General features: G+C 42.8%; 1 protein-coding gene and 1 long non-coding RNA gene across 3 annotated transcripts; one reads left to right on the forward strand and one right to left on the reverse strand.

Moving 5' to 3' along the window:
• The first annotated feature begins 702 nt into the window (after nucleotides 1-702).
• LOC106576008 (zinc finger protein 883-like) lies at nucleotides 703-8,587 on the forward strand. 2 transcript variants are annotated; one of them, XM_045698537.1, is made up of 6 exons: nucleotides 703-1,120; nucleotides 1,246-1,327; nucleotides 2,954-3,217; nucleotides 4,999-5,205; nucleotides 5,697-5,899; nucleotides 6,236-8,587. In XM_045698537.1, exons 3-6 carry the CDS (start codon nucleotides 3,193-3,195, stop codon nucleotides 6,998-7,000), a joined length of 1,200 nt encoding a protein of 399 aa, XP_045554493.1. In that variant the 5' UTR covers nucleotides 703-1,120; nucleotides 1,246-1,327; nucleotides 2,954-3,192; the 3' UTR covers nucleotides 7,001-8,587. The 2 variants fall into 2 exon arrangements, with proteins under 2 accessions (XP_045554493.1, XP_045554492.1); XM_045698536.1 differs by having other exon boundaries at nucleotides 706-1,120; nucleotides 5,697-8,587.
• Nucleotides 8,588-8,622: 35 nt separating this feature from the next.
• On the reverse strand, nucleotides 8,623-10,658 carry LOC123728056 (uncharacterized). Its single transcript, XR_006759931.1, has 3 exons — nucleotides 10,567-10,658; nucleotides 10,280-10,383; nucleotides 8,623-10,016 (listed from the first exon to the last, which is right to left on the reverse strand). It is a non-coding gene; the product is annotated as an uncharacterized lncRNA (long non-coding RNA).
• Between the last annotated feature and the right edge of the window lie 2,863 nt (nucleotides 10,659-13,521).

Raw genomic sequence — 13,521 nt, forward strand, 5'->3', positions numbered from 1 at the left:
CGTCCACGACACTTCAAAAGAACTGCAGATTAGGAGCAGCATGCGGCGGGTTGCGTGTATGTACAGTTGAAGTCTGAAGTTTACATACACCTTACATACAGCCAAAAACATTTAAACTTGCTGGCATGCATCCCAATTTTTTTAATTTTTTTGCCCCACCAAGATTTACATGCTAAAATCGCCACTGTAGCCAAGACTTAATCAATATTTTGTTTTGTCTCATTTATTGATATGGATATAGCCTCTACGTGATGGGGTTGTGTAACGCAAATGACTATAACGAGCCTACATATAGAATGGAATTCGCACTCAAACAATCAAAATGCCTAATATAAGTCCGTGCTCCCAAATAGTAGAAATAGTGTGATTCATAAGGTTACATGATTCATTAGCCCCACATGGCTATAAAAATAAATTAGGCAATTATATGGCCATTAAATAACACACAACACCATGGCATATTTAGATAGTGGAATAGCCCTAGCCTAAATCATATTTACTTTCTGTTTTGCAGCTCAGGCGGTTTTTCTAGACAATGCTCTTCTGTGTCTTTATTATATAATTCTCACAGAAGTCATTTGCTGAAGGCCCAAGCCTATACTACGCCATCTACTGGTACAATGCCGTTCTAAAACAAGATCTAGACTTTTATTTTGGAAATGAAACCGGAAGCTGCAAAACAACTCTAACGTCTGGGCAGAGTTGCTTGATTGACTAGCAGCATTCGGCTTTGCAGATGCCACATTCCAGACAGACGTTTGTGCATATAAAAAAGATCTGTAACCGAGTAAAGGGAGACGTAAAGTAAACATTTAAGTGTAAATGTTCATTCATGGTCGTAACATAGTACGTTTACCGATTTCCTTTTTACGGTTACATTACATGTTTCACGCACGGCTTTTCTTACGATCCTATGTCCTGGAGGAGGAGGAGTCGGTGGCACCAACCCCCTTCTCATGTAATGGGGTAGGGCCATCCCAAGGATCCCGGAACGTACGGACGGTTACACTGTGGTAGTGGGGAACAGGAAGTTCCGGACAGGCGCGCAACATTCTTCAGACTAAGGAAAGCGTGCAGTCAAGAAGATAACCATTGTGTCCGTTTCTATTTATTACTACAGGTATGTAATAGAATGTTTAAACTTTATAATATCGAAAGAACATGTCATGCCATGCTAGGTAACAAATCTATTAAGGTAATATCACGTTTGGTTAAGGTTTGATGTGTTATTTTTGTGTCAAACAGAATGAAGAACGTGATAACTACTTGACAAGTTACATAACTAGAGACTTGGTTTGTCTGAGAGGATATACATACTTTTCTCAAGGTAATTTCATAAAGAATACATTTATTTGATATTTCTGAGTTCGTTTTGCATTATTGGTTTTGTGTAAAATTCACGAGTTGGAACAATGGCGGCGCCCACTCGGTCTGCGTAAACGGACTTCCGGCAGTGCGGGTGCAGCAGAGAGAGACCATTTGACGGTTGTACTACTGTTTTGAAGCTGAAAGTAATTATCCGTTTTCGACATGTGTAGTAATATTCAGATACTTTCAGTTGTTTCAATCTTTATAAATGTTAGTATTTACATTTACGTCATTTAGCAGACGCTCTTTTCCAGAGCGACTTACAAATTGGTGCATTCACCTTATGATATCCAGTGGACCAACTACTTTACAATAGTACATCTATATCTTTTTTTGAGGGGGTTAGAAGGATTACTTAATCCTATCCCAGGTATTCCTTAGAGGTGGGGTTTCAGGTGTCTCCTGGCGTCGTGAGGGAGCTTGTTCCATCATTGGGGTGCCAGAGCAGTGAACAGTTTTGACTGGGCTGAGCGGGAACTGTGCTTCCGCAGAGGTAGGGAGGCGAGCAGGCCAGAGGTGGATGAACGCAGTGCCCTTCTTTGGGTGTAGGGACTGATCAGAGCCTGAAGGTACGGAGGTGCCGTTCCCCTCACAGCTCCGTAGGCAAGCACCATGGTCTTGTAGCAGATGCGAGCTTCAACTGGAAGCCAGTGGAGTGTGCGGAGGAGCGGGGTGACGTGAGAGAACTTGGGAAGGTTGAACACCAGACGGGCTGCGGCGTTCTGGATGAGTTGTAGGGGTTTAATGGCACAGGCAGGGAGCCCCGCCAACAGCGAGTTGCAGTAATCCAGACAGGAGATGACAAGTGCCTGGATTAGGACCTGCGCCGCTTCCTGTGTGAGGCAGGGTCGTACTCTGCGAATGTTGTGGAGCATGAACCTACAGGATCGGGTCACCACCTTGATGTTAGCGGAGAACGACAGGGTGTTGTCCAGGGTCACGCTAAGGCTCTTAGCACTCTGGGAGGAGGACACAATGGAGTTGTCAACCGTGATGGCGAGATCATGGAACGGGCAGTCCTTCCCCGGGAGTATGGTATAGTATGGTGTGAACGGAAATGCTATTGGTTTTGTAACAATATTTTGAAGACAAGGTTATTCAGGAAAATAGTACATAATACAAACTAGCTGCAACCTTGTAATACATGGTTTTTGTCATGTATGCATGTATGTAAATTCAGTATATCTACTATAGATTAAGTGCACTTAAGTTGCATTGCCTAATTTAAAGCATGTACTTTGTGTCTAATGTGAATTAATTAATGTTTTGTTGTCAATGCTTAGCTACCAGATCTATTGAAATGAGATCAGTGCTTGACTTGGACAGGAGCTCACCGGAGCTGAGTACAGTCACCTCAAATTTCTACTGTTTGAGCTCATGTTCCTCTTATAGAATATTAGCTCAACAGTATTGTGGAGCTCCTGCACCTAAATATAAACAGTACCGGCACCTATTTCAAGTCAAACACTGACTTGGATAATTGAAAAATAAGAAATATAATATATTTTTAGAAAATAAAGAAAATGCCAGAACTTTCAAGACTAACTTTTGTGTCTGTTTCTCTTTAATACTACTGCCCGACTAGAATTAAGTCTGAGGCCGGTAACATCAACAGTGAGGACAGACCCAGCCTGCCTCTCTCCTTCCACACTGAGTCCAAACCTACAGTCACTGGGTCCTGATTGTGACAGTGGAGCCCAGTTTGCACTGCAGGATCCAGAGAAGGCATCAGTGAAGCTGGAAGACTGCAGTCAAACACTGGAGCTGAATGTCAACATTAAAGATGAAGAGGAGGAGGAGGAGAAGATAGAACCTGCTCTTACCATGAGAAACAGATGTCCCTATCTAAGTTTGTTATTCGTTCCAACTTCCCACTGTGAATGAAAGTTGCAGTAGAACTGTTTCAATGAGAAAGTAATGTTATTTCATGCTACTGAGACTTGCATGGTTTGACACCAGTATTGTTCTATGAAATGAGTCTGTCATTATTAACCCTTGTGATAGTGAGTGGATGATGTACAGAGCATTCAGAAAGTATTCAGATCCCTTGACTTTTTCCATATAATGTTACGTTACAGCCTTGTTCTAAAATGGATAAAAAATATAAATAATCCTCATGACAAAGTGAAAACATTTGCTTCCTGTTTCCATTGATCATCCTTGAGATGTTTATATAACTTGGAGTTCATCTGTGGTAAATTCAATGAATTGGACATGATTTGGAAAGGCAAACACCTGTCTATATAAGGTCCCACAGTTGACAGTTCATGTCAGAGCAAAAACCAAACCATGAGGTCGAAGGAATTGTCTGTAGAGCTCTGTGACAGGATTGTGTCGAGACACAGATCTGGGGAATGGTACCAAAACATTTCTGCAGCTTTGAAGGTCCCCAAGAACACAGTGTCCTCTCCATCATTCTCTAATGGAAGAAGTTTGGAACCACCAAGACTCTTCCAATAGCTGGCCGGCCAGCCAAACTGAACAAGCTGGGGAGAAGGGCCTTAGTCAGGGAGGTGACCAAGAACCTGATGGTCACTCTGACAGAGCTCCAGAGTTCCTCTGCGGAGATGGGAGAACCTTCCAGAAGGACAACCATCTCTGCATTACTCCACCAATTAGGCCTTTATGGTAGAGTGGCCAGACGGAAGCCACCCCTCAGTAAAAGGCACGTGAAAGCCCACTTGGAGTTTGCCAAAAGGCACCTAAAGGACTCTGACAATGAGAAACAAGATTCTCTGGTTGGATGAAATCAAGATTAAACTCTTTGGCCTGAATGCCAAGCGTGATGTCTGGGGGAAACCTGGCACTATCCCTACGGGGAAGTATGGTGGTGGCAGCATCATGCTGTGGGGATGTTTTTCAGCGGCAGGGCCTTGAAGACTAGTCAGGATCGAGGGGAAAGATGAACAGAGAAAAGCACAGAGAGATCCTTGATGAAAACCTGCTCCAGAGTGCTCAGGACCTCCGACTGGGGCGGAGGTTCACAAATCCAACAGGACAATGACACTAAGCACACAGGCAAAACAACGCAAGAGTGGCTTCAGGACAATTCTCAATGTCCTTGAGTGGCCCAACCAGAGACCGGTCTTGAACCCGTTCAAAGTTCTCTGGAGAGTCCTGAAAATAGCTGTGCAGCGACGCTCCCATCCAACCTGACAGAGCTTGAGAGGATCTGCAGAGAAGAATGGGAGAAACTCCCCAAATACAGGTGTGCCAAGTTTGTAGCGTCATACCCAAGAAGACTCAAGGCTGTACTCGCTGCCAAAGGTGCTTCAATAAAGTACTGAGTAAAGGGTCTGAATACTTATGTAAATGTGATAACAGTTATTTTTTTAATTTGCAAACATGAAAAAATACAGTTTTACTTTGTCATTATGGGGTATTGTGTGTAGCTTGATGAGGGGGAAAAAACATTTGAATCATTTTAGAAAAACCTTGTAATGCCTCAAAATGTGGAAAAAGTCAAGGGATCTGAATACTTTCCGAATACACTGTTACCCGGTGCAGCCAGTAGACGACTTAGATAATTGAACAGGAAGAAATATAATATATTTTTAGAGAATAAAGAAAGTGCCAGAACTGTCAAGACAATGACTTTGTGTCCGTTTCTCTTTATTACTACATCAACAGTGAGGACAGACCCAGCCTGCCTCTCTCCTTCCACACTGAGTCCAAACCTACAGTCACTGGGTCCTGATTGTGACAGTGGAGCCCAGTTTGCACTGCAGGATCCAGAGATGGCATCAGTGAAGCTGGAAGACTGCAGTCAAACACTGGAGCTGAATGTCAACATTAAAGATGAAGAGGAGGAGGAGATTGGGAAATCTGTTTCTCATGGTAAGCACAAGTTCTTTCTAAGTTTGTTGTTCGTCCCAACTTCCCTCTGTGCATGAAAAGTTGCTGTAGAATGAGTCTGTGTAGTGACTAACCCTTGTGATGGTGGTGGAGGATATAATGGCTCATAAGTTTCAGTACTTTTGTACCTTTTTAGTTTTTGACTCGTACCCCCTTTTAGAATAGTTGTATTCTCTTTTTGTGTTGTACAGCCTACTGATATGGATACATGTCACAAATTACAGTAGGAAGAGGACTGGCCATCCCCTTGAGCCTGGTTACTCTCTACGTTTCATCCTAGGTTCCTGTTTTCTAGGGAGATTTTCCTAGCCACTGTGCTTCTACATCTGCATTGCTTACTCTTTGGTGTTTTAGGCTGGGTTTCTGGAAAGCACTTTGTGACAACTGCTGATGTAAAAAGGGCTTCATAAAATACATTTGATTGACATGTGTATCACACCAACTGACTGGTTCTTCTGATGTTGTTCACACAGGAGACCATGTTGAGACATTCTCCACATCCAGAGAGCAACAGCAGGAAGATCACAGAGCTAAGAGGTCTCACCACTGCCCACATTGTGAGGAGATTTTGCCATTTCTATCAAAGCTAAAAATACACCTAAAAATACACACAGGAAAGAATCTGTATTCCTGCACTGACTGTGGGAAGAGCTTCACAACATCAACTAAGCTAAAAGTTCATCAGAGAACGCACACAAGAGAGAAGCCTTACTCCTGCTCTGACTGTGGGAAGAGTTTCTCCCGATTGGATAACTTAAACACACATGAACGTATACATACAGGAGAGAAGCCTTACTACTGCTCTGACTGTGGAAAATGCTTTAAAACAACAGCTGAGCTAAAACTTCACCAGAGAACACACACAGGGGAGAAGCCTTACTTATGCTCTGACTGTGGGGCGAGTTTCTCTCGGCTGGGCCACTTAAAAGTACATGAACGTATGCATACAGGAGAGAAACCTTACCCCTGCTTTAATTGTGTAAAATGCTTCACAACATCAACTGATCTAAAGGTTCATCAGAGAACGCACACAAGAGAGAAGCCTTACTCCTGCTCTGACTGTGGGAAGAGTTTCTCCCGATTGGATAACTTAAACACACATGAACGTATACATACAGGAGAGAAGCCTTACTACTGCTCTGACTGTGGAAAATGCTTTAAAACAACAGCTGAGCTAAAACTTCACCAGAGAACACACACAGGGGAGAAGCCTTACTTATGCTCTGACTGTGGGGCGAGTTTCTCTCGGCTGGGCCACTTAAAAGTACATGAACGTATGCATACAGGAGAGAAACCTTACCCCTGCTTTAATTGTGTAAAATGCTTCACAACATCAACTGATCTAAAGGTTCATCAGAGAACACATACAGGAGAGAAGCCTTACTTATGCTCTGACTGTGGGTTGAGTTTCTCTCGACTAGACCACATAAAACTACATGAACGTGTACATACAGGAGAGAAGCCGTACATCTGCTCTGACTGTGGAAAATGTTTTAAAACAACAGCTGAGCTAAAAGGTCATCAGAGAACACACACAGGAGAGAAACCTTACTCCTGCTCTGACTGTGGAAAGAGTTTCTCTCAACTGGGCCAGTTAAAAATACATGAACGTAAACATACAGGACAGAAGCCTTACTCCTGCTTTTATTGTGTAAAATGCTTCACAACATCAACTGAGCTAAAAGGTCATCAGAGAACACACACAGGAGAGAAGCCTTACTCCTGCTCTGACTGTAGGAAGAGTTTCTCTCAACCAAGCCACTTAAAAAGACACTGAGGTATACATAAAGGGGAGAAGCCTTCCTTCTACTCTGACGATGGAAAATGTTTTAAATCATCAGCGGAGCTAAAAGGTCATCAGAGATCACACACAGGAGAGAAACCTTACTTCTGCTCTTACTGCAGCAAGAGTTTCTCCCGATTGGGTAATGTTAAAATACACCAACGGATACACACTGGAGAAAAGCCTTATCACTGCACTGACTGTGAGAAGAGATTCTCTCAACAGAGCAATTTAAAAATGACACCAAAGTATACATAAAGGAGAGAAGCCTCATCAGTTCTCTCAGACCAGCTAAGATTAGACACTCCACTTAATTATCATAAAATAATTGGCAATGTTGAATTGGATCAAATGAAGAAAGCATAGAACACTATTGAAATCCTATTGTTTCTCACTGTGAGAGAACTGTGCAGAGGAAAGGGAGTGTTTATAGAATGTTAGCCTCTCTTTACTTTAGTGATCAGTGTGCACCTTGTCAGTTTTGGTGAGTGTTGTTAGCTTCTACTGTAAAGATATTGAGATGACCTTGGATTTGCCCTTGGGGTTGAATATCCTCTGTGAGGCGTCTCACAATGGAGTCTGATGGTTGACTGGGTGGTACTGCTTCCCTCTGCAGATTTCTGTGGGAATGAGCTGGTAGACACAACATACTCTGAGTGTACAAAACATTAAGGACACCTGCTCTTTCCATGACATAGACTGACCAGGTGAACCCAGGTGAAAGATATCATCCTTGATGCTGTTTATTTTTTATGGATCCCCATTAGCTTTTAGCAGAAAACAACAAACAGCAGTTGGAATGGGCTAAGGAATGAAAACACTGGACACTGGAGAATTTGAACAACATTGCCTGGTCTGATGAATCCCTGATCCTGCTGTTTCATGCTGATGGTAGGACTAGGGTATGGAAAAACCTGAGTACATGCATTCATGCTGTGTGTCAGCATTGCAGGCTGGTGGTGGTTGTGTGATGGTTTGTTTTCATGGCACACATTGGGCATTTCATGCCAAATAATGTCCCCCGGCCAAATAGTGTCCCCCTCTACGTCACAATGGGATTGGATAAACTATTAGCGTCCGTTGCTATACCAATGGTGTGATGACCTAATGATTAGAATTTTGGAGATCATTACAGCCTAAATTACGTTCTTTTCATCATCGCTATGGAAACAAGGCTGATTTCCCCGACAATTTCGCTGTTTAAAAGTTTTGTTTAGCTAATCATGAATTCGTACTACTTTTTGGTACCTTGTTAACATTACAACATGAAATCCATGTCTTAAATGTTGCTACATTTCAGAAATGGCAAAGAACACGTGTAATCTGCTTGACACATTAAAGTGTCTTAACTTATAGATCACGAAGTCAGCTAATTTCCATTTGATTCATAAACGGGCTTGTCTGGCTGTCCTGTTTTATTTTAACTGTTATTTTAACCTAGCCCTTGTGGTTGAGTATATGTATGTATCTATTGTAGGTCCTAGCATACAACAATGAATAATGTGTAACAAATAAATACCATCAAAGGATACCTGGCAATATTTAAGATTGTAATACATAAACTCTGATTGTTTTTTGGTACAGTTGTCATTCATTTATTTTCACAGATTATTTTTTGTACACACATGGCAGACAGAAATACTTAATTCTGGTGTGTGGAATAAAGAGGTGGGTGCTGTGTGGGTGTGAGGTTCTGCCTGTCACTTGTTCTCAACAGACAGTCTCGGAAGGGGGACTTGAAGAGGGAGACTGCGAAGTCCAGGCACTGCTGCTCTCCTTGTTCTGAGTGTTTGCAGTACTAGTAGTTTTTACTTCATCTGTGTATCTCACATATTATATGCCCAGTATGATATGGCTCGCAAACTTTATTAGCAGATAATGACAACATGACAATAACAGTAGCTTTAAATTATGTAATGAGGAGGGGATGGGATGAGTGGGCAGATTGTTGGGAAATCAGAAGTCACTAGATGCAGAATTTCATCTGGAGGGAGAGGAGAGAAAGAGTTAAAAGATGAGGAAGGAGGCAGAAGCAAGAGATGCTTGATCAGGTGCTGTGGCTAATTCTTCTTGTCACTTGTCCTCGACAGGCAGCCAGTCTCAGTCAGGGGTTCAATAACAGGGGCCTGGTTTAGTTGGAAGCCCTCTCGGCACGTCAAGGTACAGGCCGAGAGAAGGATAAAAAAACAAAAACAGGATAAAACATTTTAAGTCCTTTAGCCCCCTACTCTATCTTTGTAGTGTTTGACCTAATGGGGCTTGGATAGGTGTAGCAATGTGGTGATGACTCAACAAATCTAGAACTTCCAGATATACAAACACTAACTAGAAACCAATGTCCAATTCCATGCCAACCCTGGCCTAAAATTTGATTTGGAATTGGACACCAAAGATGAATGGTTAGGAAGAAGGGGTTAAGGACCAGTAAGGAACTGGTCAATTGAACATTTTACTTGCAATGAATACATTTAATATGCAAATGTTTACATTTACATCCAATTTGAGCAAGTTTCAAATATTTACCAGCAAACAAATGGAAAAATATACAAATATTTACAGATACATATGGTTTATACTTACCAACTTCATTGCCAATATCTGCAAGAAAACACATCTTTATAATACAAATTTAAAACAATATTACAACAGGTTATTAAGGTTATTTACCATAACATACTTTATACAACAAGATGCAATGTAGTAAAATACCTACTGTCTTGAGGCGGGGAGCCGGCCAAGCAGTGAAAACAATGGTTGGGAAAACATCAGACAAAACAGATGATGGACACGATGGACAGACAAATTCCCGCACATTGACGACATGAGACAAACAAGACACGTTAAAATACTTGCCGCATCTCCTGCACCGGGCCACCCCCTTACCTTCTCTCACATATTTCCAACAGAAGCAGTGGATACTGACCTCTGTGTAGGGTGTGGACACCTTGCGAGGCCTGGACCCAGGACAGGGACTGGAATCGGGACTGGGAAATGGTGCCAGGTGCCCAGCCTGAAAACAAGAGAAAATATGTTTTCTCATGGATTTCTGATGGTATCGTGCCATGGAGGGTTGCTCATCTCTGCAGAGAGTAAGACTGTTTCAAGATGACCTCAGGAGCACCGTGGGTGTTGAAGATGTCCATCATTGCCTTGGAGGTGGCCTCGCCAGTCTTGTCCTTGATGGGTATTATACAACATGAAAATTGCTTTTTTGGTTCCAAGCACACTTTTTAATGGGTTACAGAAGGGAATTTAGAGTTAAGCATTACTGACCTTAATGGGTATTGCCTCCACCCACTTGGTGTAATAATCGTTTGCCGTCAGACACCAGCGGTTATCATTCCTGGATTTCGTGAAGGGTCCGATGAGGTCCACCCCTAACATTTAAAATGTTAGGTTACTTTACTCTTACCCGTATCTGTGTCATACAGTATGCAGTTTTCATATTTGTACGGATACTGACACAAACATTTGATCATATTGAAGTCTGCTGTGGTCAAATAAAGCAACCATTTAAAAAACAACTTATCAATGCAAAATTTGAATCGTGACACACTTACCGATCATGTGCCATGATGAAACAACTTTGATGGGCTTCAACTCCAGCGCCACAGTCTTCACCCTCTCAAACTTCTGGCAGGATAGACAGGTACTGACCTATAAGCACAAAATTACAAATTGAAACACTGTGTGCGCTCTATGACATTCATCGAAATCATAATATTTTCAGATATAAAAGCATGTGATTTATAAACAAAAGGTTATTTCACTTGCCCAGCTGTCCACATCCTTGACAATCCCACGCCAGAAGAAGCGTAGGTTGGTTTTGGCAATCATGCGCTTCACTCCGAAATGTCCAGCATGCATCTCTGTCAGCATGGCCTCCTCCTCCTCCTTAGTGAAAATCACCGTCCTCTGTGGCTGGGCATCCTTCCCCCGTAGATACATGTGTGTCTTGACTTTCCCTCCTGGGTGAGGATCAAAGAGAGCCCCCCCTCCCCTCCCACCAGAGAGGAAGGGGGGGAAGTTGGCTAGTTTTATGACGGTCGTAAATACCTTGCAGGAACTCTCTCGTTTTTGTGTGTAGAGAGACTGCCCCAAAACTTTAACATAAAAATGTTGGACATTGAAACAATATTTATAATCTAAATAATGTGGGAAATGGTCGGGAGGGACTTAAAGAACAATCATGTCAAATCAGTTGTTGATTTGTGATATCATTAAAGACGTTAGAATGGAAACATTGTAACTTTAAGAGCTTTCACAATGTATATGTCAGAGTTACATCTAAATGTTGTAATACTTATATGATTAAATGAAACTATTTGTGAAAAGATGAAATGTGATTTTAGCCTTCTAAATGAGATTATTTTCTTTCATATAGACTTTTTCCAAGTCAGTAACCACGCCCACGTGAGCACAGACATTGTGGCAATGTGATGGAACTGCCCTCCAAGATGAGTGCTTAAAAAGATTTGCATTAGAATTAACATATTAGACCAGTACATTGACGGGTTGCTACTGACATGTAAAATGGTTTAAAACTACCAGATCAGACAGCGTGGAGCGGTAGCTACACGGCTGACAAAAGGTTTAAAACTACAACAGACAAAGTAGGCAGACGGTAAGCCGGACGTCACGAATGGTTAGACTCTACCAGAATAGAGTCATGTTAGTAATCAATGTATAATCTATTCTGTGTGTTTGTGTTTCTGTGTGATTATTTAGTTAGTTAGTAAATAAATAATTAAGCCAATTTGTGTATAGCTGATTCATCATCTAGACTAGGGTTCGTGCAGATATCCAAGAATTTTGCAACGTTCAGAATGTGACTGATATGAAGTAAAAATACATGAATAAGTGACTTATCTAAACTGAGCAAAAAAAGAAATGTCCCTTTTTCAGGAACCAGTCTTTCAAAGATAATTCGTAAAAATCCAAATAACTTCACAGATCATCATTGTAAAGGGTTTAAACACTGTTTCCCATGCCTGTTCAATGAACCATAAACAATTAATGAACATGCACCTGTGGAACGGTCGTTAAGACACTAACAGCTTACAGACGGTAGGCAATTAAGGTCACAGTTATGAAAACCAAGGACACTAAAGAGGCCTTTCTACTAACTCTGCAAAACACCAAAAGAAAGATGCCCAGGGTCCCTGCTCATTTGTGTGAACGTGCCTTAGGCATGCTGCAAGGAGGCATGAGGACTGCAGATGTGGCCAGGGAAATAAATTGCAATATCCGTACTGTGAGACGCATAAGACAGTGCTACAGGACGGACAGCTGATCATCCTCGCAGCAGCAGACCACGTGTAACAACACCTGCACAGGATCGGTACATCCAAACATCCCACCTGCGGGACAGGTACAGGATGGCAACAACAACTGCCCGAGTTACACCAGGAACGTACAATCCCTCCATCAGTGCTCAGACTGTCCGCAATAGGCTAAGAGAGGCTGGACTGAGGGCTTGTAGGTCTGTTGTAAGGCAGGTCTTCACCAGACATCACCGGCAACAATGTCACCTATGGGCACAAACTCACTGTTCACTGACGAGTCACGGTTTTGTCTCACCAAGGGTGATGGTCGGATTCGCGTTTATCGTCGAAGGAAGGAGCGTTACACCGAGGCCTGTACTTTGGAGCGGGATCGATTTGGAGGTGGAGGGTCCGTCATGGTCTGGGGCGTTGTGTCACAGCATCATCGGACTGAGCTTGTTGTCATTGCAGGCAATCTCAATGCTGTGCGTTACAGGAAAGACATCCTCCTTCCTAATGTGGTACCCTTCCTGCAGGCTCATCCTGACATGACCCTCCAGCATGATAATGCCACCAGCCATACTGCTCATTCTGTGCGTGATTTCCTGCAAGACAGGAATGTCAGTGTTCTACCATGGCCAGCGAAGAGCCCGGATCTCAATCCCATTGAGCACATCTGGGACCTGTTGGATCGGAGGGTGAGGGCTAGGGCCATTCCCCCCAGAAATGTCCGGGAACTTGCAGGTGCCTTGGTGGAAGAGTGGGGTAACATCTCACAGCAAGAACTGGCAAATCTGGTGCAGTCCATGAGGAGGAGATGCACTGCAGTACTTAATGCAGCTGGTGGCCACACCAGATACTGACTGTTACTTTTGTTATTTTGCTGTAATGTTCAGCCAGCTGGCTGGCCGTCTCGTAGAGCGCATCATCATCTGCGTTGACCAGGGTAGTGGGATGGATGGAGTCAGACAGACTCGATGTTACCCGCAGGCTTTTAAATCTGTTTGACAGCTGGTGAATAACGATGTCAAGGTTTGCATTAAAGACGTTGACTCTAAAACTACTCTCCCCATCAGACAGTCGCTCGTCCTCGCATAGCTCATCAAAATCACACCTCGCCTTCTTTCTCCGAGTGTCTTCAAATGCGTTCTGAGCTCCCCATTTGTCGGCAAGGGTCTTTGCAGTGACTTTGGCCTTCTCAAAATCCTGTCGGAATCTGGACAGGACCTCTATAATGTCCTTGAGTAGGCT

This window comes from Salmo salar, chromosome ssa17, assembly GCF_905237065.1.
Source record: "Salmo salar chromosome ssa17, Ssal_v3.1, whole genome shotgun sequence".
NCBI classification, from domain to species: Eukaryota; Metazoa; Chordata; class Actinopteri; order Salmoniformes; family Salmonidae; genus Salmo; species Salmo salar.

Excerpts from the sequence above, each read along its gene's own strand:
- LOC106576008 (XM_045698536.1), top strand. The coding sequence starts at position 3,193 with ATGAGAAACAGATGTCCCTATCTAA. Across the intron at positions 3,218-4,998 it reads AAACAGATGTCCCTATCTAA|TGAGGACAGACCCAGCCTGC; the intron begins GTTTGTTATTCG and ends CTACATCAACAG. Across the intron at positions 5,206-5,696 it reads TGGGAAATCTGTTTCTCATG|GAGACCATGTTGAGACATTC; the intron begins GTAAGCACAAGT and ends TTGTTCACACAG.